At 38.7% G+C, this 24447-nt stretch overlaps 2 protein-coding genes across 11 annotated transcripts in view; one reads left to right on the forward strand and one right to left on the reverse strand.

Annotated features, from left to right (window-relative positions):
* Positions 1 to 1792: 1792 nt before the first annotated feature.
* Positions 1793 to 23577, forward strand: LOC130929819 (tetratricopeptide repeat protein 39C-like). Its single transcript, XM_057857357.1, has 14 exons — positions 1793 to 2237; positions 10513 to 10561; positions 10890 to 11018; positions 13330 to 13444; positions 13532 to 13913; positions 16941 to 17109; positions 17176 to 17269; positions 17396 to 17503; positions 17566 to 17675; positions 19062 to 19185; positions 20487 to 20584; positions 20649 to 20750; positions 20825 to 20863; positions 20923 to 23577. Exons 1-14 carry the CDS (start codon positions 2092 to 2094, stop codon positions 21010 to 21012), a joined length of 1755 nt encoding a protein of 584 aa, XP_057713340.1. The 5' UTR covers positions 1793 to 2091; the 3' UTR covers positions 21013 to 23577.
* The window catches only part of LOC130929818 (oxysterol-binding protein-related protein 1-like), a 44678-nt gene continuing 41738 nt past the window's right edge, over positions 21508 to 24447 (reverse strand). For 5 of the 10 annotated variants that reach the window (XM_057857354.1, XM_057857352.1, XM_057857351.1 and 2 more), the window contains 2 exons: positions 22823 to 22913; positions 21509 to 22616 (listed from right to left, as the gene is read on the reverse strand). In XM_057857354.1, coding sequence (XP_057713337.1) covers positions 22508 to 22616; positions 22823 to 22913 — 200 coding nt within the window. In that variant the 3' untranslated portion in view covers positions 21509 to 22507. Of the gene's footprint in view, positions 22617 to 22822; positions 22914 to 24447 lie in introns of all 10 variants that reach the window. The other 5 variants (XM_057857348.1, XM_057857355.1, XM_057857347.1 and 2 more) reach the window with 3 other exon arrangements.

Below are 24447 nucleotides of genomic sequence, written 5' to 3' on the forward strand. Positions count from 1 at the left end.
CACCACACTATGAAGTATTTAATATGTATTACACCCAAGGGAGCCATTTGTTTCTTATCAAAAGGCTGGGGAGGGCGTACAAGTGACAAACATATAACCCTGAACAGTGATTTTTTTTTTTGATAATTTGTTACCTGGCGACATTGTCTTGGCTGACAGAGGTTTTAACATACAAGAATGTGTGGGCATGTAGTGTTCAGATGTCAAACTCCCAGCATTTACAAAAAGCCGCTGTCAGCACATTTGAGAATCCATGTTGAAAGGGTCATCGGAAATGTTTGTCAGAAGTATAAGATCTTAACAGGAACCATACCCATAAACATGATTCTTCCATGTGAAGGTGAAGAAGCCACAATGTTGGATAAGGTCACTTTCTGCTGTGCACTGATAAGCCATTGCCCAACAGTAGTATAGTACAATTTTCTTTTTGTAGTTTATGACAAGCAGTTTTTTTATACGTTTGTAGATGACTTAAACCTGTTTAATAAAGTATGTCAGTGACAATTTTGAAGTCTTGACTCCTTGCCTCTCTTAGGTACGTAAAACACTAGTGTTGGTTTTGATGATGAAAAGTACTTTTTTTTTTTTTTTTTTTTACTAATTACATTCAAACAATTTGGTGGAGATAAACACTGAATAGGAAATACAATGTTTGCTAACAAAACGAGATGTTTGACAGGTTTACTTTTTTTGGATTTATAATTTTTACTCAAATTCTCAATCAAAACACAGCAGCAGCACAATGCTAAACAGAAAATAGCAATACAAGGAAATATAAAACGTGCATATGAAGTAAAATAACACTAGTTGTAGAATAACGTGTTCAAGTAAATTTGTCCCACTTCACATAAGTCCTGCATTGAGAGAATTGCACATCTTTGCATGGCAATGTCAACACTGAAACAATATATTGTGCAATATACATGAATTTGCATGTCATTATGACAGTTCCTTGACCTGTTTTAGTCATGTGATGTTTAAGATGATATTCAAGGTACAATTCAAGTTCAAGGATGTTCAAGTAAGAGCTGTATCATGTTTCTTAGAGTAGCAACGAGTGACGACTGTGTTGTCGCAGTCCTGCGGTCAAAATGCGAAGATCCTGCACCGAGCCATTCGTTAAATGTCCGTGAGCTTCGAGAGATTTATAGTTTTTAAAATGTAAGTGCTGATACCGTAAACGAGGGACTTTTTTATATCCAGCGATGAAGTTGGAGGCAGTAATGTGCGTCGGAGCTACTCCTGTTCTGGTTTGTTTACATCCGTGATACACTCAAAATGGCGGATGGGGGCGTGTCCGCTAGTTTGGGCACGTGACTGACAAAGACCGATTGTTGTCTTTACAGGATAACACCTGTGAAGTATTTTGAGTGTAATTTCTTTAACTTTATCACTTAACAGATATTTTTTAGGCAAACGCCAAGTGCGCTTCCATTCAATATTTTCGTATGAATTATTATTTTTCATAAGCGAATAACTTACAGAAACTCGCTGCTGAAGCGGCGGATGCATTTAGTTGATTGACTTCATGTTATTTTGAAAGTAATAGCGGAATGAAATTATGCTTTTATTTTTGTGCACTTGATAGTTTGTACAAACATAGACGTTCGCGCCCCTACAATTAAACGAATGTGTTAAAAGCTGCGACTTCATTTGAAACATTTAATGAATTAATTTCATTCATCGTTTTACCTACAGCCAGACTCTGTTTTTTTTTTTTTTTTTTTTTTTTTTTGCGTTTGCAGCTGTATTACTGCAAAATCCAATGACACCTGAAGGCAGCATACTTCCTGTACTGTGACTGACTGGTACACGAACCAGCAGCTGCGTGTGAGAGCTGACTAGTTAACAGCGACGTAGACATGATTGTGTTTTTAACGGAAAGAGTGGCCTAAAAACGTGCTACTGCCAAGACAGTAGAAGTATCTATCGTCATGGAGGGGTCTTCTCCAAACTGCGCCATTGGCTGAGACTGTCTTGTCCTTAAGTAAAGTCAGCAGGCAGCCCGCGCGCAGCCCTCCCCCCTTACCGCCACCGAGTAGCCTGTCGTGGCCACATTTGGCTTCTACTCCCCGGTGCTGGCCACCTCCAATGGCGGCCCCGTTGGAAGACGCGCGGGACACCGTGGAAGACGAAGAAAGGGAGGCTGTCAACGATGCAGAACTGGCACTCCGAGGCATTAATTTGCTTCTCAATAATGGATTTAAGGAGAGCGACAAGCTTTTCAGAGCGCACAGGTGAGTATTTGCTCATTGACCGCTTGCATTGACGCGTTACATGATGTGGCAATGGATTTGTTACATTACTGTCTGTAATACAGGTGACAATAGGCCTCAACGATATTGGCAAAAAACTATTGCTGCGATTTTTTGGGGTTTGCGATATATTGCGATATTAAAAAAAATATAAAGAAATTTTCACTAGATAACTTGAATAGCTGCTTGGAAAGAGTTTGGATGACCCACCATGACCACAGTGTACAGTATTCCATCATCTTTCGTGGTTAATACGGACCAGATCCCGCCACTATAAGTGAAAAACGGCAAAATAGCGCCCCCCCCCCCAATTTTGTGTGTGTGTGTGTGTGTGTGCGCGCTCAATGTATTTATTCAGATTTAGCATTGGAAAGAGATACATATAAGACATTTTTTCTCCCTTTTTAGCACCAAAGTATGATTTAAAAATAAGTAAATATATATATATATATATATATATATATATATATATATATATATATATATATTAAGGGTGTAACGGTACATGTATTTGTATTGAACCGTTTCGGTACGTGGTCCTCGGTTCGGAACGGAGGCGTACCCAACGAGTTTCTGACGTAATGTAAAGTGCTGTCAAATTTAGCGCGTTAGCGGGCGGTATTTAATTTTTTGAATTAATCACGTTAAAATATTTGACGCATTCAACGCAAGCGCGGAATGCCCGCACATGCATCCCATAATCCAACTGTTACGTCCCCCGGACAGCTCGCTAAGGGCGTAACATAAAACGAGCCACGCACACAAGTTGCAAGTGGACACAAATTTATTCACACAAGTCGAACTTGCAATGAACAAAATATACAAAATGCGGAAGAAGCTGGCTTCAGCGTAAGCCCAGGCCAAAACAACAAACAAAATGAAACTACACTTAAACCCCACCCGCGAAGTAAACCCCGATCGTAAAAAAGAAAAAACAATACAGCCACTACCCTGGCTTTTACACTAAACAAAACAGGTTGAACGAAAACGGCAGTTTACCTCTACTGCTGCGGTGGTCTTATTTGCAGCGGTGAACAAAAACGATCCAATAACGAATGAACACAAAATACCTCACCGAAAAAGCAGGAGTGTAACAAAATAGCAATCAAATGCACAGGTGTGTGAATGGCGAGCAAACAGCTGGCGAGGAGGTACGCGGCACGCATGCTGTCAAATGCGAAGTTGCGAACTCTCAGAGTGTTGACTGTAAAATGACGAGCGGTCAGATGACTTTTGTTAACGCTGCCTTTATTTGGTTAACAAGACTCAGGCACAATACAACACACACGCGGGTATGCAAGCTCAAACAACGGCCTAATAGTACTACCGTGTATCGGATTAGCTGCCGTAAAGCAAGTGTCGTTATTGCCGCAAATGTAAACAAAGCGCTGCATAATGGATACATGTCAGACAGCGGCTAGTTCAGATGGCCCATCAGCGGCGGAGACGTCGTCTGCCCGTCCGGCGTCAATCAGAGTACGCCACGTTGGGTGGGGAGGCAGCCAGCTGGCGGACGCGGCGATCAGATGACTGACAGTCTCAAAAAAGATAACAAACGGCCAGGGCCGTCGCACCACTCAGAAGGGCAGTGAGCAGCGTGGGTAACGGTTAAATGTAAATATGGAAGCAGGTTGGCCCTCTGGGTGGGGAATTCAAAATAAAAAGAATATAGATGGAACAACTCTCAGAAAATATAAATAAGTTGGTTTGCCTCAGCGATTGGCTAGAGGATGAGTAGGAAAGAGGGCCACATTTATGTGTACACTACACACACTTTGCACACATTATAAATAATACTGTTTCAGTTACTGTTCTAAGGCTCTGTTGTGTGTTTGTTTTTGCAGAGAAAAAAAATGTCTTCAACAGAAAGAATGTTAATGTTAATGCCATCTTGTGGATTTATTGTTATAATCAACAAATACAGTACTTATGTACAGTATTTTGAATGTACAGTATATATATAATTAAAAATTTTGATCGTTTGACAGCCCTAATAACCCTTACTTTTCGAGGCTGTGGTCATAAAGTTAATATGAGAAACTTGAAACTGTTCAGTGTTGCAACTGTTCAATTTTGCACATCAGATATTTTTTATTAAAAAAAAAGTCTTAGCCAAAGTTATTTTTATTTTGTTTTTCAAAATATCTACATTTCAGAATATTGTATTTTCTATTTTTGAGCAGAATTCTAGCTTTGAATAGGCTAATGTTCCCAATGTTGAAAGCACAAAAGTGTGTAATAAACAACTAGCACATTTATATTTTGCATTTTGTTTTCTTACTGTACCGAAAATGAACCAAACCGTGACCTCAAAACTGAGGTACGTACCGAACCGAGATATTTGTGTACCGTTACACCCCTACTATATATATATATGTATGTATGTATATTAATAAATGTACTTCAGTTGTAATAATTATGATCAGTTTTAAACATAACTGTCCCACGGAATCATTTTTAAACAAGAATAAAGTACTGTAGTAGAAAAATGCATGGCTTTATTAAATGCTCCTGTTTACCTAACTTGGCTTTGACTCTTGGAGTGACATGTTGAAATCACAAACTCCTCATTATCACTTCTGGCGTTTATTTTATATGTCTCCCCACACACACATTCATTCCAGCCGCGCTTCCTTGCAGAAATTGTTTAACAAGTTAAACGATGATTGACACATTGCTGCCGGTGTGAAGTCAGCTTCTTTGGCAAGATCAAAGACATTGTTAACTTTAATAACCAAGTGCGGCAGTGACTGAGAGCTGGGAGAGGGTGAGAGGGAGACTGTGCGAGTGATTTAAGCAGAACAAAGGTTTGTGGATTGAAAAAAATAAATTAAAAAAACTATTGCACGTCCTTGCGATGGGACTATCGCGCTTGTGCACATCGCGATGGCGATGTTTAAACGATACATTGTTCAGGCTTAGGTGACAATGCTTACATTTTGTTGACGTTATTGTCTATGTCTCATTTTTTTGGTCTCTTACAGTACACGTCTACAAATTGGACGTCTATTGCCGTCAAAAACATTCAATGAGTTAATCTATGTTGTGACTGAATTACACACACAAGCCCAAAGCATAGTATAGTAAATATAGTAAATTAATGGAATATTGCGTTCTTCTAATACATGATAGTGTATTGCAATTGACTATTTGGATACATTTGTCCACTATTTGTCTTCCTACGCCACAAATGCCTGTTTGTTATTCCTACCTACTTGCGTTATAGTCATCTGTCCAATATTATTTAATATTCCCTGACGTTACAAGTAGGGCTGCAACAAACGATTATTTTCCTAATCGATTAATCGGACGATTAATTAAACGATTAATCGAATCGATAGATAAATGTCTCTTCTTTGACTTACCGTCACAATCAAGAGCGTAGATTTGCAAAGGCACGGTAGGGACACAACACCACCAACTTTGCAGGATTCTCGAATTATCCCCGCCAACTTTTAAGCAACCTTACTTTTATTATATAATGACTTCAGTTATATAGGTAATTGAAATTGTCTTCCCATATGTTGTAAGGATAGAATCGACCATACCGTTATTAAGTGAATAATTTTTATTATGTTCAGATTTACAATGATTCCTTTTTCACTTGTTGAATGTGCCGGTCCATTTTTTCCCCCTCAAACGCACGTTTGATTGGCTGATGACTTGACCCTCCACCCCCCGTCACACAGGCATACAAACACACCCCAACACAGCCCCGAAAGGTTCATGTCGACAACATGCCCCTCCTCTGCACCCTTCGAAGAGGAGGTATATTTGAAGTTTTTTTCAGCCAGCAGCAGCCACTGTATGTAATGTAAAAAGACATCAATGTTGAGGGGGTGGGGGAAACAACACAAATTTTGCTACTGAAAGTCCAACCTGCATCAGAGTTAGCATAACATTAAAATATGTGAACATGCTAACCTGCAAAACTACTGCATTCAAGCCAGAATAGAATAGAACACCTTTATTGTTATTAAGGTAATGCAACCCACTGGCATTAGAGTGCACATCCCTTTATTAAAAAAAACAACAACAAAACGGGGAGATATCCAAGAATGGGTCCACTTCAAGGGGAAACTGACATTAACATGAACATGAACTGACATTTAAAAAATCTATGTAATGAAATCACACATCAGAATTTCATGAGAGTACTTTGGTTCGAGTCTTGAGTAGCCGCCTATTTTATTTATTTTTTTAATAAAGGGACTTGCACTTCAAAATGTTTCTTTAGTAGTTTTTCAAAATGAAGGTTTGAATCGAACATTTTATACAGATTTATTTTGCATTGATCATTTAGCCTATCAATAAGGTTCATATTCAGGAGAAATGTCCCGTCCCGAGCAAAAAGTGTACATGCAGGTTATGCTATTATATTTTCCCTACCAATGTTGAGACATATTCTGTGACCTTTGGTCACAATTTACCTTGAAGTAGTTTTCAGGCTGTTGTAAGTAGCAATGAAGACAAAATGGATGAGTTCCTTTAAAAATAATATTTTATTGCAGCTTCCTGACTTAACTGTAGTCTACAACTGTGTCGTTTATCAAATTCGTTGGCAACTGATTTATTAATCGATTTAATTGGTTAGTTGTTGCAGCCTTATTAAGAAGCTAGTTTAGATGGCAAGATGTCTGAAAATTGGCAAAAATGTGAATTGTTGTCTTCTAAAGTAAAAGCAGATTTTTGTTCATGTCCTACTTTAACTTAACAAAAATATAATGAAGAAATCTGATATTTACAACTGAGAAGTTACATACGTAGGTTATAATTCCAAGAATTTCCTAACCTAAACGATTAATCGGTTATCAAAATAGTTGTCGATTAATTTAAGTGATTGGTTATTGATTAATTGATTCATTGTTGCACCTCTTATTACAAGTGCTTTTGCTCCATTAAATTCCCAAATTCAAACCGGCACAGCACCATCTGAAGGGTCAAAAGAAGACATGTTTGCCTTGTTCAAACAGCCTCCAGCAAATGTTCACACACTTGCATTGAGCTGCTGATGTTCAAACAGCCCCATGACTGGCAAAACATTCTTAACCTCACAATAATAAGGTTGTCTGGATGTTCGCCTTGTCATATGTTGTAGCATTCATGCTCAGTAGTAAGCATATATATTTTAAATGCATCACATGCTTGTTACATGGCAGCTGTTTCAAAGAACTTATAAAAAATAAAAAGCCTGAAATGAGAAATAAATCCTCCTCTGCATCCTTCCAGATGTCATATTTTGTCTTTTTTTATTTCACTGATTATCTGTTTCGCGGCTGTGATGATGTGACCCCCCTACTGGCTGCTTGAATGTCACTCCTCTGCCTAATTACACTAAACACTTGGGGGGTGTCCTGCTTTTGAATCACTTAAATATGCAGCGCCTTTATGAAACAGCTTGTTGCCAAGGTGCAAGCTGTGTTGTTTCATTAAGGGAGAAAGACTTAGCCACTAACTCGGTGGTCAGCAACCCGCAGCTTTAGAGTCACAGGCAGCTGTTTAGCGCTGCCCTAGTGGCTCCCTGGAGCTTTTTTTAAAAATGTTTGAAAATGGAAAAAGATGCGAGAGGGAAATGTATTTTTTGTTTCTGACATAAACGATCCTCTAATTCATTAATATTTTATTGAAGTTAAACTTGAGGCGGCATTGTATAACAGAGTAGTCACGTTCTCTTTAGGATGCACTGCAGGGAAAATGACCATTTACGGTATTTTACGCACGATAAGGCGCATCGGAGTATAAGGGGCACTTTCGATGAATGCCCTATTTTAAAACCTTTTTCGTGCCTCGGGCACGCTGCATTATAAGGCGCAGTACTAGGCATGTGCCGGTATGATATTCTGACGCTATGATAACCTTAAGCCAAAATATCACAGTTTCACGATATCCCGGTATTGCAATTACAGCTCTAACATGTGTTACTTTGAGATATCTGGGTTAAAATAAATAAAACAAATAAAAACTTTTTTCCATTGAACAGGAGTTTTATTTTTCAAAACATATTAGCAAATTGAACCTAATTATAATGTTAGGTTAAAAAAAAAAAAAACATATATATATATATATATATATATATATATATATATATATGGCGGAAAACACAGACAAGACTGAAAAAGCCGTTTCTGCTCTTGCACTCCTCTTTAAAAGAAACTGCTGTATTTTAAGCCAAAACAACTGTTATGCCAATATGCTGCCATAGCAGATTCATGGCGCATTAAGCCCCCGAACTATTTTTAATTTGTCCGTTTTAGCTTGAAAACCCCCGTTTACAGACGTCGCGCAAGCGCTTTGTTTTCAACCCTGCCATAAAACGAAGGTAATTAATTATATTTATTATTCAAAATGTCTGTCGCTTTTTAGCTTAGAATCATCAATTGATGTCTCATATTTTGTTTAAAAAAAAAAAAACGACTTTAAAAAATTATTCACTCACATATTTTAAACTTTTAAATAAATTATGTAACAATGAAAAAAATGTTGTCTGCAAAAAAATCACGGGTATCTACCTCATAACTATCGTTGAATTGTATTTTTTTGGTTACTGTTGCATTTTCTCTGATATGTTAGATGATAAACAATCGATCCAAACAAAAAAAAAAAAAATTTTTTTAAATGTTTCAAAGGGTAAATGTATGAAAAAGAAAATCTCGACCACTCCTTGATGTCTGCAATTTTTGCATTGTGACCCTTGTTATATTACCATGTTTCACCCATAAAATCCCCCAAAAATCCAGCTGTGGCCATTCACAGCTGTGTCTTGACACTCAGTGATACATGCTACGTGGAGTTTTTGGATCTAAACAATGTAAGTACGCGAAAATGTCCCGTTAAAGTCATGGCGTCTGTAATTCTGCTCTCGCGTGCTCTCACTTCCAGATAGGGTTTTGCTGTTTAATTTTTTTTTTTTTAAAAAGGCCCTCCTGTTCAAAATTTTTCTTCCCCCAGAAAATTGAGAGCTTTTAAGCTTTCCAATGATGTATCACAAATGCATATCGGACAATTTTTAAAGTTTTCTAAATTGGGGGTCACAGAGCGGAACTTAAAGTCACCTGTTTTCCGCCATATATATATATTCTAAATAAAATTAAAATAAATGCAGTCCGTTAGATGAGTCTAAACCCACAGCCACAGCTAAACATTATTACCATCAGAACAAATATAAATTAAATTATTTTCCATAAAAAGCACGTGTGTATGACTCATATCATGTTTACATTATACACACACCCTCTTTCTCAACACTGACAGTTGCCAGAGAAGGGAAAAAAACCACCACATGTTTTTCCAACGCTAGACACTAAACAGGCTGGAGTTAAGTCTCGTAGCTGGTGGGAAATGATAATGGAGGTATTGCCTCCTCGGCAGCCACCGTCCGCAAACATGTTTTACATGTCGGTTGGCCCTCTTCCTCTAAGCTGCTGCCGTCTGTAACTTTTCTGTTGCCAAAGTATTCCAATACAAGCAATTTCGTTTTCTTCGATGGGGGGAAAAAGGTCAGGAGTTTCACCTCCTCCAGCCATCGTGTAGCACAGCTGACTCACTGACACTGAGCAACAACCGGTGGGAGAGGGTTGAGCCTTACATCTGCAAGAGAGGGATTTCTCCATGCATTTTTGGACATAAAAAATCGCGAATACCTTAGAGACGGTATGACGGAAAATTTTTGCAGTTTTAAAACCTTGACGTTTTCATACCATGGTATACCTCGTAACCGATAATCGGCACATGGAAGTGGTTGGCGTTGTGTTATGCATCCACAAGATGGAGCTGAGCTAAATGGAATGTCATACCATGGTTAACCAATACTGATCCATATATAAGGCACATCGGATTATAAGGCGCACTGTCTGCTTTTGAGAAAATTAAAGGCTTTCAGGTGCGCCTTACTGGGGGGAAAATACAGTAATCATGAAAGCTCATTATGTGTTAATAGCCAACTTAGTCATAGTAGGTCATTATAGCTAAGAGAGCTACATACAGCATGTTTTGCCTTCATTATAAGGCTAATATAACACTGTTAATTTTTTGAGGCTTCAGACATATTTGTTTTTTGTTTTTTTGCTCCAATATGGTTACATTTCGGGTTGCCGAACCCTGCATTAACTCAACTGATAAAAGCCTGATACTACCAAATTTAATTCCTTGCTATCATTGACGGCGATTGATGTGAACTGGCAGGGCTCACAGTGAATGATCACTCAGGATGTTTCAATTGCGGGCTATGCTGATATGTGCTCTGTCCTTCCCGCCACAGAAACCACAGCCCTCTCATGAGCTTTGGCGCCAGTTTTGTCAGTTTTCTGGTGAGTCGACGTCACCCACCGACATTACAGAGTCAGGAAATTGTTGTTTGAGATATTGTAGCTGTACAATTAGCACCGCTATTGCTCCTTTCCATGTAAATGTTGCTGAACTGCTTTACTAACAATCATTTAGACATTATGGAAAACTTGTAATTCTGCTTTCCCAGATTATGAGTGGTTTTCTTCATTCCTGGACTCTAAATCCAAACTTAACCTAGAACATTTTTGGGTAACTTTCACTGCTGTTGTTCCCAAATTGAACTCATATCTAAAGGCATCCCTGTACATAAAATACTGTATCTTGCGTTTCACCCCCCCCCTCGCATAGAATGCCATGATGACATTCGAAGAGGAGAAAATGCAGTTGGCGTCCGAAGACCTAAAAGCCACAGAGAGGCTATGCGAGAGCGAAAACGCTGGCATCATTCAAACTCTCAAAAACAAGATGAAACGTTCGGTGAGTCAAATCGCTAGGAACAGAGTAGCTTGATTTCTTACCATGTTCGGCCTTCCATGTGACATAATTATTACTCATGACATGCAACTGTGCTCAAGTCTTTCAGTGTGTGTGTGTGTGTGTGGATATAGCTGACATCACAAAATTTCTGCGCTCGTAAGTATCGGGCACCGTTTGTAAAGCAGCGCATGCTGAAAATTGCGACAACATTTACTCACATTTAGCGCCACATAGTGTTAAAAATGTGGTGTGAAATTTTTAGTCACTTTTTTTTGCACATTTACAACAATGTTTAGCAACTTAAATATTTGTTTTTAAATAATAAGTAATGGACTTGAATGTTTAAATCCAGAACTAAATATTTATTTAAATTGTAAATGTAAATCTTAAATTTGTATCCTGAATATAGATTTTAAATTTATATACTAAATATATTCCTGAAATTTATATCCGAAATATACAGTAGGGAGAACAAGTATTTGATACACTGCCAATGGGAAAACCCATTGGCAGTGTATCAAATACTTGTTCTCCCCACTGTACATCTTAAATCTGAATTTTATACTTGTATCCTAAATGTAAATGTTATATCTAAATACTATATGTAAATCTTAAATCTGGAAACAGTGAAACTAAATATTTAGCGTAATATGCAAATTCACATCACGGGAGCAGAAGTAAGAAAATAAAAGCTGGTGCTCAGACTGTTTGTTTACGTTGCTTGAAAATGAATAAAACCTACTCAACGGTGGCAGTCGGCTCTCGGACATTAACCATTGTGATAATAACAATATCTAGGTAAAATACACATTTAGGTGGAACCGTTTAAAGCAGTGGTTCTTAACCTTGCTAAAAGTACCGAACCCCACTAGTTTCACACGTGGATTCACCGAACTTTACAGAATTAGATAATAAAGAATTTTATTTTTTTTCAATATATATTTTGGATATAAATTTAAGTTTTATATTTAATATATAATAATATATATATATAATATATATATAATATATATATATATATAATATATTATATATTTTTATAAATATTTAGTTCTGGATTTAAACATTCAAGTCCAATACTTATTATTTAAAAGTAAATATTTAAGTTGCTAAACATTGTTATAAATGTGCAAAAAAAAAAAAGTGACTGTAAAAATTTCACGCCACATTTTTAACACTGCGTGGCACTAAATGTGAGAAAATGTTGTCGTAATTTTCAGCATGTGCTGCTTTACAAACGGCGCCCCATACATAAGCAGTGTCATTTTTTGTTTATCCTAATTATTAGAGGTCTGAGAAATGTGACATTTGTTGACTTAAATACTTTGTGTGACTGTCCAAGGGTGTAGATTTGCATTGGGATGGTAGGGACATGACACTACCAACTTTTCAGGATGCTCAAATTGTCCCCATCAACTTTAAGCAACCATATTTGCACCAAATAATTAGTTCAGGCTGACAACTTGACACCCCCCCCTCGCAACACAGGCACACACACAAACTCGCACACTCAAACAGCTGTGACAAATTCATGTCGACAACATGCCGCCTCGTTCGCCCCCTTCGAAGAGGAGGGATATTAGAATTTTTTTGGGGCCAGCAGCAGCCACTGTGAGGTAAAAAGATGATGTCGAGGTGGGGAAAACGCCACTAATTTTGCTACTGAAAATCCGACCTGCATCAGAGTTGGCATAACATTAAAGTCTGTGAACTTGCTAACCTGCAAAACTACTGCGGTCAGGCCGGCCTCCACAAGAAACAACAAAATCAAGGTAGCCGTCCCTCATTTGTATCATCGTTTGCATTATGTGCATTACGGTAAGGCATTGTGGTGTTTACAGTATATAGTAATGCAAATATCTTTATTAACTACTACTACTTTTATTAACTATCATGTGTAATGGTTTGTTTTTGGTCTCTGAAAAAATAAAATTCCCTCCAAAAATATGACTTATACTAATCTTTGAATTATTTATGTTTTTCTTTCCTTCTTTTTGTGCATTTATGGCCGGTGCAGCTTTTAGTCCGAAAAATATTGTATGTCCGTGTTTCAGAAAGTTCAATAACGCCGTTATTATATTTCTCATCTGATGCATAGACAAATGTATTTGTAAAAACCAATTTTTCCGTAAGATTCTTACTTATACTGCTTCACTGCCATTGATGGTGATAGATGTCCAGTCCATTTTGACATCGAAAGATTGCATACTCGGTCAAAATGGATTGGACGACTATTGCCATCAATGGCAGCCAACGAGTTAAAGGAAAGCAAATATGATTTTTCAGCTTGCCTTATTTCTTGTCCGAGCAGACGGACCCTTGGAGGTCAGGGTTGGCGGCTGTGGAACGACTCCAGAGGCAGATCATCATTGCTGACTGCCAGGTTTATCTTGCTGTGCTCGCTTTTACTAAACAAGAACTCTCAGGTACAGTTATTTGTTTGAAATTTGTAGTTTCAAGACAGATAATATGTTTTCTTGGAATATAGAAAGTTTGCCTTTTTTTGCCTACAGCGTACATAAAAGGAGGCTGGATCCTCCGCAAAGCTTGGAAAGTGTACGACAAATGTTACTGTGACATCACACAGCTGCAGGAATGCAGCGGCAGCGTTGGTGGCGGCAGCGGTAGGAGGAGAAGGAAAGCCTCTGAGCAGCAGGTCTCATCAACCACGCCAAGCCCTTCCCCGCGGCCAGACTGCATCAGTGCCGAAGACCTGGATCGGCTCAAGGGCTCGGTCAGCTTCGGCTACGGCCTTTTCCACCTGTGCATCTCCATGGTTCCCCCGCACCTTCTCAAGATCGTCAACCTGCTGGGTTTTCCCGGCGACCGTCTCCATGGCCTGTCGGCGCTCACATACGCTAGCGAGAGTAAAGACATGAAGGCCCCCTTAGCCACGTGAGTATGTGAGTTGAAATAGTTACAGCTGACATTCAGCCAGACCTTTTGAAGGGTCATTCCAGATTTGGAGAGTATTTTATACAGGTCGACCGATAGGGGATTTTCAAATGCCGATACCTAAAAACATTTTCAGCCGATTGCCGATATCCAAAGCTGATCTTGTAGGCTGATATTTGAGGCCAATATACTTTTTTAAAAGCATATAGAGTATAAAGACAATTAAAAAATGATTGAAAAAAAATGCAAACAGCTTCCAATTTGTAATGATGACCTGCGACCAGTAGTAACGCGTTACTGTAATCTGATTACTTCCATTTAGTAACGAGCAATCTAACGCGTTCATTTTTCCAAGCCAGTAATCTGATTAAAGTTAGTTTCCTCGGTGCCTGTGCGTTACTTTTTTGTTGTTGCCTCATACTGTATGTAGAATGAAGAATATTGTAGTCATGTACGAAGAGCATTTGAAAAGAAAGTACTGCGCTTGAGTTTGGGAGTGACATCACATCTCACGTTTTCTCATCGGGGGAAAAAACGGGTCACGTGTATTACCATCCTGCCTGTGCGCGCGCCGTCTGCCACGGCGGTCAACAACATAGCCTGGCTAGTGGCTACCTATCAGGATGCTAACAGTAAAGGAGCTGGAGAGATACAACAAACGGCTGCATTTGCTCACTGGAGATGCAGCCATTACTTCACATATCCGTCCAGTAAAGATGACAAAAATATCTCCGTGCATTGCAAACTCTGCACAGGCTCAGAAAGACTGTCGATCGCTAAAAAACTCGACATCCATTTCAACAAGGAAGCACTTGGAATTACAGCACAACGCGAAAAAACTCGAATCAAAGCCCACAGGTAACGAGACAGCCAGCACTTCTACAGTTTGTAACAGGCCTTTATAATATGTGTAATTATGTACATTTTATACTTAGAGTTTGTAATCATAGGCGAAGTTTTAACATTTGTGGGACTGGGGGAAAAGCATGTTGAAGACTGAATCAAAAGTTTGGACACACTTCATGATTTTTGCGTTTTATATATTTTCACTACTATTGTATATTCTCACTGAAGACATTCATTCTTCCACCTTTGAGGTGTCTCCAAACTTTTGGCCAATACTGTATATATATGTATATACACATTTTGACACTGTTCGAGTTCAATCAACTGTTCAAGTTGTTGTTGGCAGCGTTTGAAAGCTTAGGTTTAAAGAAATTTTAAATATCCATCTTGCTTCTGGTGTAGTTTTGGCTTAGCAAAGTAAAGGATAATCTCCGAGGTGCTAGTCTCGTGATCTGTTCGAAAAATGATTTTGACCCATTATGAAAACTTTACGTTGTAGGATTTTTGTTCATTTCATTAATTTTTATTGTTTTATTGCTTTACAACTTTTGGAGACAACATTTTAACAGTTAGCTCTTTATTTCAAAGGGGAAGTTCAGAATTTTTTACATTAGGCTTAATCTTGCAGTTAGCGCGGGTTTAATCAGTCGTTGGAGTTGATTTAAACAAATTTTGTGCAATTTGTCAGTTATTTGTCGACTAATTAAACCCCCGCTAACTCAAAGATTAAGCCTTATGTGGAAAAACTCAATTACACGCGATGATATTTTCAGTTATTTTTATGTTGAGGCAGCAAAAGGAAAAAAAATTGGTAAAAAGTAACTGATAAGTTAGTTTAAAAGTAACTTAGTTACTTTGATAACAAAGTAATCAGTAAAGTAACTAGATTACTTTTTTTTAGGTGCAATCAGTAATCAGTAATTAAATTACTTCTTAAAGTAATCCGTGACAACACTGCCTGCGACTTAAAGGATTAATTCGGTCTAGTGCTAACAAACCAACGAACACAGCACTTCTTTTTATGATTATACACACTCAGCAAGACAGCACATTATTTTCAAATAATTAAACCCACCAGGACGTCACAACGAGGTGTAGACAAGTGAGAGTTTAAACGGATGCTCGCCATGCTAATGCTAACGTGAATGCTACGTTAGCACTACAACGTACATTTAGAGCGAAAGCATCACTCAATAAACACCTTAAAAGGCTAGAGCAACGTTGCATGTTCTCTCACGCAAGATAAAAAAAATCTTACAATATTTACAATACAGGCAAGTCTGAAGATTCCTGTAGGAGCCTGCCTTTAAGCTGCGGCGAGGTCCTTCCGGAATTCTCTAATCAGTCAGCGCTGGCCAGAGTTGCCCACACAGATGCCTGATCATAGTTATTTTTTTAAACGGATTATTTTTTTGTTTGTTAATGATGTTGATTTTGGAAAAAAGTCCACATTTCGGCTGGCCAAAATATTGGTCGACCGCTAGTATTTTACGTCCCCACCCTTCAAATTTTAAAAATGGTAATTTTCGGACCATAAGCCACTACTCTTGTAATTAAGGGAGAAATGTCTTAATAAACTAGTGCCTTAAATAATAATTATTATTTATGCAATTTATGTCACACAATATGCTTGCAACCCTGTTTGCCATAACCTTTTAGCATGATAGAAGAATACAAATGATGATACGATGATGATATGAGAACTTGACATCATCAGATTTCACAAAGAATGAGTAGAGAAAATTGTCACTTCTTCTATTTTTCATATTTTCATACCGTAGTTAGCCTTAATTGAAGGTCTCAAGTTACCTCATGCAATCCTGTTATGCATATGATCGGAATAAGACCTTTTTTTTGTTTGTTTGTTTGTTTGTCCTGGTCAACAGTAACAGCTAGCTAATTAGCTAGCTTCTACTCTCGAGAGAACACTAACATTAGTACTGATTTCCAACCGTTAGTATAATTATACCAAGTATTGTAAACACCAGATGAATCATTTAATAAAATTTGTGCCCTTGATTGTTTTTTTATCTTTTATTGATGAAATTGTAGCAGAAAACTACAAAAGTGAACTTCATAAAGAATTCTGAAGCCCAAATGTCCTCCAATTCTTTTTTTTTTCCTTCCAAGGCTCTATTTAAAATCTCTCTTAATGTTTTATTTTTATGTGTCCTGCGACAGCCTGGCCCTTCTGTGGTACCACACGGTAGTGCAGCCCTTCTTCGCCCTGGACGGCAGCGATAGCCACTCGGGCCTTGCGGAGGCCAAAGCAATTCTCCGTGAGCGGGAGACCATTTACCCTGACTCGTCACTCTTCATGTTCTTTAAAGGCAGAATCCAGCGTCTTGAGGTACCCGCATGCTGTTGTGACATGTTGCATCACAAGCGCCTCACGCAACTTCCTGTATGTTGGCAGAGTCAGATGAGCGCTGCCTTGACATCTTTCAATAACGCCTTACAGCTGGCCTCAGAACAGAGGGAGATCCAGCATGTGTGCTTGTATGAAATTGGTGAGGTTTCTTCTTCACTCGTTAACTCATTTTCTGCCATTGACGGCGATAGAAGTCCAATCCATTTTGACTGGGAGAGGTTGGCAGCGAATGTCAATTGCACTGAAACATGCTCATACACTGTAGGGTGGTGCAACATGATCGAGCTGAACTACTCTGAGTCTTTCAAGGCCTTCGAGCGTCTGAAGAACGAGTCTCGCTGGTCCCAGTGCTACTACGCGTATTTGACCGGAGGTGCTAACACTGTTTAGAACCACCACCGAGTTGGTATTTGCTCTTAATCTGTGTTTGAATAGTTTGCCAAGGAGCCATGGGCGACCTGCAGGGAGCCACGAGTGTTTTCAACGACGTCCCAAAACTGTTCAAACGCAAGAACAATCAAATAGAGCTCTTCTCCTTGAAAAAGGTCAGTATGCATGTGGCTGTAATTTTCAACATGTTAAATAGTATTACAACACCTGGGGAAATGCTAATATTCCATCATTTATCCATAAACGCATGTCTTTTGGATTCATATCATGCCACTTCGTGTAATTACACACATCGCAACACCAAGAAAATAATAGGCGCCCGAGATCCCGGAAATCTAGCATATTGTGTGCGTGACGTCACAACTAGGAAACACCCGGCTCAGTGCTTAGTACTGAATGGCGGCGATGATGGCGGACAATTTTTTTTCTAGTTGCAGCGACGAATCCGACGTAACGAACGTTCTTCTAATGGTGACGAGGAGAGTTATGAACCTTTCTTTGGTGTTTTGGGTTATCAATTTGAGCCCAAACGAAAGCCAATGCAGCCTAGTGAAACGATCATTGAGGGGAGCAATCACACTGATGAAACACCGACAACAGATCGTGTGGGAAAACACCGAATGGTTTGCTTTGCATTTCTTTTTGTGAAACTGATACACCGTGACAGCAAAACAAAGCAATGTATAGAATAATTATCATTTATTGTGCTATCATAGGTTTTCGCTCTGCCAACAGACACAAATATGAATGGGATTAGAGGATTTGTTGTATATATTTTACGAGCGATAATTTATACATGTGTCCAGTCCTATATCCAATGCGTAATATTTTTATTATGAAAGAGTACCCACTCTGGCCATTTCGAGCTTGGCTGCTCCCCTCCTTTGCTTAGACTGGGGTGGTGGGGTGGTCTCATCAGTGCCAGTCATCGTCCTCTTTCCTGTTATCTCGGGACATTTAGGTGGCTGCGCGTGTATGGTGTGCACCGCATCTGCTTTCAGCAGCAATTTCTTAGCAAAACCTGATTTCATTTGTCCATAGTTCGAATAGCTTTCAGGTGTAAAATGCGCACCACACAAAACCGTGCCGGAGGCCGGGTCTGCAAAATTAGCCGCCTTTGCACGGACGAACTTTACTCATTGTTTGCATAGTCCAGCTCTTTTTCTCGGGTTCGGGAACTCATGGGTACTACATTGTGACAAAGGGCTATTTGTACACCACATAGCATGACAGGTTTGAACCATTTTAGCGATTTTTTTTGATAAAACATGAACGCAACTCTCTCGTCGATAAACAACGATGGCACATGCCTCGACCTTTTGTTTCCTGGCTGTGACGTCAAAGCCCCATTCGGCTGTTTCCGGAATACTTTTGGAAATGTTCGTAATTTTTTATCTATTTTTGATTATTGCTCATGAATGTAATTTATTTTTTTTGTTAACTTTATTCATATTTGTCATCTTGCCACATAACAGTTCTATTGATATCTCACAGCCCCTGAGTATTATCATTCTCTTTAAGGACTCATTATGTTGTGACAGGCAGAGAAGCTAAGGACCCCTAGTTTGTCCAAAGAGTTGTGCATCCTCTCCGTCATTGAGATTCTTTATCTGTGGAAAGCGCTCTGCAACTGCTCCACTAGTAAACTTCACTCAATGTTAGGAGGTATGTGTTGTAAGCACTTGTCAACATAATTGTTAATGTTATAGGTCGTATCTCAGTTTTCCTCTTTCAAATCAGTATTTTAACTATACACTGTTATTAGAGGGAAAAAAAAGTTGGCAGAACGTGTACTTTCAAGTTTTGATGGACTTCCGTTTAGTGTGAACTAGGCATTTGCCAGTTATCAGTTTCAAGGTATACCATGGCCTGAAAACATCAGTTTCAAAACCGCTAAAATTTTCCCTCATACCGTTACTACGGTATTAGCTATTTTTTATGTCCTATAAATGCAGGGCTCACTCCTTCCCCTCAAGTTGTTGCTCAGTGTCAGTGAGTCAGCTGTGCTGCAGGCTGGCTGGAGGACATGAAACACCTGAACTTTTTTCCCCATTGAAGAAAACCGTCGCTGGTCTGGGATTACTTCGGGTACAGGAAAGTTAAGACAGCCGCGGTTTAGGTGGGCAAACCGACATGTAAAAAATGTTTTTTTTGTTACCTAGAAGTCAAAATAAAAAATTTTAGAGCTGCAATACCGTCAAACCGTGATATTTTTGCTTCAGGTTATTATACCGTCAGAATCTCATACCGCAATATGCCTAGTGTGAACTCAAAATTTCAAGTCTGCAAACATTGATAAATAAATTAGAAAACATGAGTTACATCTACTTAAAATAATAAGTTATCTTGACAATTTGAAGTCTATTTATTTACAATGTATTTTACTTATATTCAAGTTTCAATGGAAAACTAAATGGAAGTCCTGTCTACTTAGAATTTAGGTTTAGGGGGCAATAACTTGATTTTTTTAACAACTGGGCAATTTACTACAGATTTCAGTAATAAAACAGTCCACGGAATACAGGCTAAGGTGCAGAAGATTTCACTTAACCTGTAGTTTATCACGACCGCTAGATTTCGCAACAAAAAGGCACCAGCCTTTGTTCCCTGCTTGTTATAAATTTTTTAAAAAATGCAAATGCCAACAGCTGCAATACAGACAAAAACAGAAGCAGTTCTGTTTAAAATAAAAAAACAATTCAAATTCTTGACTCAATGTGACCATCTTTTGTGGGGTTAGTCAGCAGCAATGTAAAACAAGTGATTAATTTGTATTTAGTTTTGTTCAATTTAATAATATCCAGGCCAAATGGATAGCTTGAACATTGTTTAAAAACGGATGTCAAACCTGAACAGTCACTAGATTTTATTTTATTTTTTTTAAAGAAAAAAATGTTGCTCAGTATACTCATCTACTCTTTGGAATTGTAAAAAAAGAAATCAAAAACCCTTTTGTACTTTTCCAGTCCTGCAGGCAATTGATGACGCGTCCTGCGCGGGCCTGAAAAACCTGCTTTTGGGCATTGTGAGCAAATACCTCAATAACACAAAAGAAGCCATTCAGGTATTCAGAGCCGCAATGATGAAATTCAATTTCCATTTTGAGACTGGACTTGTTGCATTTGCAGTATTTCCAAGTGGCCTCGCGCGACGAGATCGGCCTGGTGAGCAACTCGTACGTTCAACCTTACGCCTGCTACGAACTGGGCTGCATACTCAAGGATTCAGAGGTTGGTGTCAAATGCTTTTCTGATAAACCTTGATTACATTTAGGTGATTTTTTTTTTTTTTTGTACCCCTCCAGTCTGCAGCCAAAGGCCACATGTTGATGCTTCAGGCGAAGGTATAAAAGTGCGATGTGTCATATGTGATATGTTTGAAAAATATTTTTTTTTTTGGCAGGAGGACTTTGCAGGCTACGACTTTGAAAACAGACTTCACGTGCGAATCCACTCAGCTCTCGCCTCCATGAGAGCCGCAGGTCATCATTGACCTTGCATCGAAGTCAAGCCAAAAATGAACAGTGCCCTTTTTGGCATAAATTATTTGTTACAGCTCTCATTTTGAAGCAACAAATTATAATTTGTGTAGATCGGTTTACTGGCCTTTGGAATACACTGCACATTTTTCCCTATGTGGACATTTTTTGCACAGATTTCTTAGTTTTTATGGGTCACATGCACAATGGAACACTTTGCTGTGAACAAGATCCATTCATATTGCAAGTTTTTAGCTATTAAAATGATTTGAGAAACGTGTTATTTTCAAAAATCAAAGCTTCTCTGGCTGAAAGTAGGGTCAGTATAGATCAGGCATGTCCAAAGTCCGGCCCGGGGGCCAAATGCGGCCCATGGTCAAATTTCATCCGGCCCCCAGCCTCTGTCATAAAATCAATAACGTCTGACCCGCACACAGACTTAATTGCTCAGCAGTACTGCTACCAGAATATGAAGTAGCTTACACACTAAATGCATCTCCTCATTTACCCACTAAAAGTCAGCAGCACTCTAAGCAACATTACCACGTGTGACCCTTCCGATTTTCTAAAATGGCGACAACAAAAACAGTTGTCTGCGACGGCCGACCCCTCAAGGATAGGTGGAAATTGGACTATTTCTTCACTAAAATACGCAACAACTGTGTCTGCCTCATTTGCAAAGAGACAGTCGCTGATTTTAAAGAGTTCAGTGTGAGGCGATATTACCAAATAAGACAAGCTGACATGTACGACCAGATTACAGGGAAGAAACGCAGCAACTTGAAGCTAGTTTAATTTCACAGTAGCAGTATTTTGCAAGAGCCCGAGAGTCGAAAGAAAACGCCACAAAGGCTAGTTGAAATTATTTAGAAAAAATAATAAAGCAAATGTGACACACAGAATGGCTTGTTAAAATTTGCTTTAATATATTGCTCTACGTAAAGGACGTCAGCCAAGGTCGGCCCCCCCACTTTTTTAACACACCAAATCTGGCCCCCTTTGCACACCCCTGGTATAGATGAAAAGGCTCACAATGCAATACAACACACAATTTTTATTTCTTTAATCAAAGCAAGCAAAACCAAGAGTTATCCATCATAAGTTTTTATACTCTAATAGCCACGACTCACATGATGAAGGTTCTGAAGGTGGTTGCATAGTTCTAGTGATTCACATGCATATTGCTAGGGGTAGAAAAATACAACTGAGCTGATGCAATGTTCTTACTCTATACTGTACATGTTCCTGCCATGTAAAAAAAATAAGTTAGCCAAATGAAATTTCTATAGCATTTTTGTAAACTGCAAAGAACTACACACCGTAAAACCATCAAATGAAAAATTAGTACTGAAAACATGATTTACTGCTAGGACTCCAGAGAATAAAGGTCTTTTGTGTTCTATATTGTTCCTTATGTACCTGCAATTAATAGTTAATTTCATTACTGTCACACCAAAAACGCTGACATATTTAAAGTTGCAAAGAAGTCCAAATGGACCTTTGTAAGTCCTAGTAGATGTCAGGTAGCTGCATGAACTTCCTGTCCCAGTAGCTTTTCAAGTACAGCCAGTCTTGAGCTTTGTTGTGCGGGTTGGCTCCTTGCTGAAACCATCTTTGACTGTCAACAGTTCATGAAATTGATCAAGAAATATACTGATTAGTTGAACAATTTTCAGTTATTTGACAGCAATAATTAATGAAGTCCTAAATTCTTTCTTCAAATTATCCTCCAGGATCACCAAATGTCTCCTAGTGTTGCAGTAGTGGACTCCGTCCAGATGAGAGCAGTACAGAGTAAAACAAGTGAAGGTGATCCCAATTTACCTGGTTTTCCAGTCATCTGTTGACTTGCCGCGATTTTTCCTTGCTGTCCTTTGTTTTTCCTCTAGTCGCTTCTTCTCTGCATTCGCTACGTCTGGACACACAAACAATTGGTGTTTCAGGGACAGTGGTCAGCTATCCAAAAGTTTGTCACTTAAGACCTTCATCCTTTTGTAGGGCAAGGACTATTTTTGGTCATTAAATTAAAAAATTAGGCATGAAATTCGCCGTTTTGAGGTCAAAAAGGGTGACCTACGTGAATTGTGTAGCTCCGAGGAGAAAATTCTTTTGGGGGGTTCAGGAGATTTTTCTTTTTTTTAATGTCGGACGCTTGGTATGCAAGCAGGGAAAGCGGAACAAAGCCAAAAAAGTGTCCTGTCTCTTCAATGCCAAACTTGGCTGCACGTTGGCCGTGAATGAACACCTAAAGCGCCGTCACCCAGTTGTAATTTTGGAAAACGACAAGAGACAATTACAAGCTGGCAGATCGTAATTCCATCTAACCAACTATCGACATGTTTTATTGTTGCTAAGCCTGTCGCGATATGCAATGAGTCCATTTATCGCGCGGTAAATAAAAACGAGGACGGTAAATTTCACGGCTGCGTTTTATCGTCGCGTGCCTGCGTGGGTGTTGATGGCATGAGACTCCCTTTCACAGATGTTTATTGGTCATCAACACGCTGTAGAATTAAACTCAGTAAACAAAATGTTTTTGTGAATTACCGTAATAAGCGTCATCAAAAATTTCATTGCTAAATTAGAAAAAAAAAAGTTTAAACTTTCAAAGATTAGTGACTAATCGTAAAAATAGTCGGCCGATTAACTATTAATCGTTTGGGACAGCCCTAGTTGTACAGTGTACCGGAACATATTTCCTCCACACTAGGCCTGTCGCGATAACAAATTTTAGCGGGCGATAAATTCTCTCATAAATTATTGCCCCCCCCCCTTTTTTTAACCAATTTACAATAACACAGTATTAATAATACTAAGTAATATTAAGTACACCCATTTAAACACAATAAACGTTTACTCTTTAATTCAAAAATACTTTTTAAGAAATCACAACTAAAAACAATAGACCAATCCTCTTAAGTAAAAGACAAAAATATCAATACCGCACAGAATCACAGAATAAATGTCTTTTTCAAGGAAAGATAAAATTGCACTTCAATAACTTAAGCATTTAGGCACAGAGGTATAAAGTTGTAGTAACACAAATAATTGCACTTCATCAAGTCCAGAGAAACAGAGAAAAATAGATTGATTAAGCAGCAGTAACAAAAATTTGGCTTCACTAAGGCTAGGTTCATACTGCAGGTCTTAATGCACAAATCCGATTTTTTGTCATGTCTGGTTTTTTGGCGTGTGAACGGGCGGCTTCTAACCGCATGCTCAGAAGCATCAAAACAAATTACATGCTAGCTGTATGTCGTTCCAAGGTGATCATATTTTTATTTCCAAAAAGATGACACAAATAACAGACATTAATAATCCCCGTTTAGTCCTTTATTCAAAGTTTATATGGACTGATAGAACGCATACACACACGCACATAAGCCTTGACTTGTGTGCGTGACATGACGTGGGGTTGTCAATTTGCCCCGTCTCGGCCATGTAAGCAA

The sequence above is a fragment of the Corythoichthys intestinalis genome, chromosome 14, assembly GCF_030265065.1.
Source record: "Corythoichthys intestinalis isolate RoL2023-P3 chromosome 14, ASM3026506v1, whole genome shotgun sequence".
NCBI classification, from domain to species: domain Eukaryota; kingdom Metazoa; phylum Chordata; class Actinopteri; order Syngnathiformes; family Syngnathidae; genus Corythoichthys; species Corythoichthys intestinalis.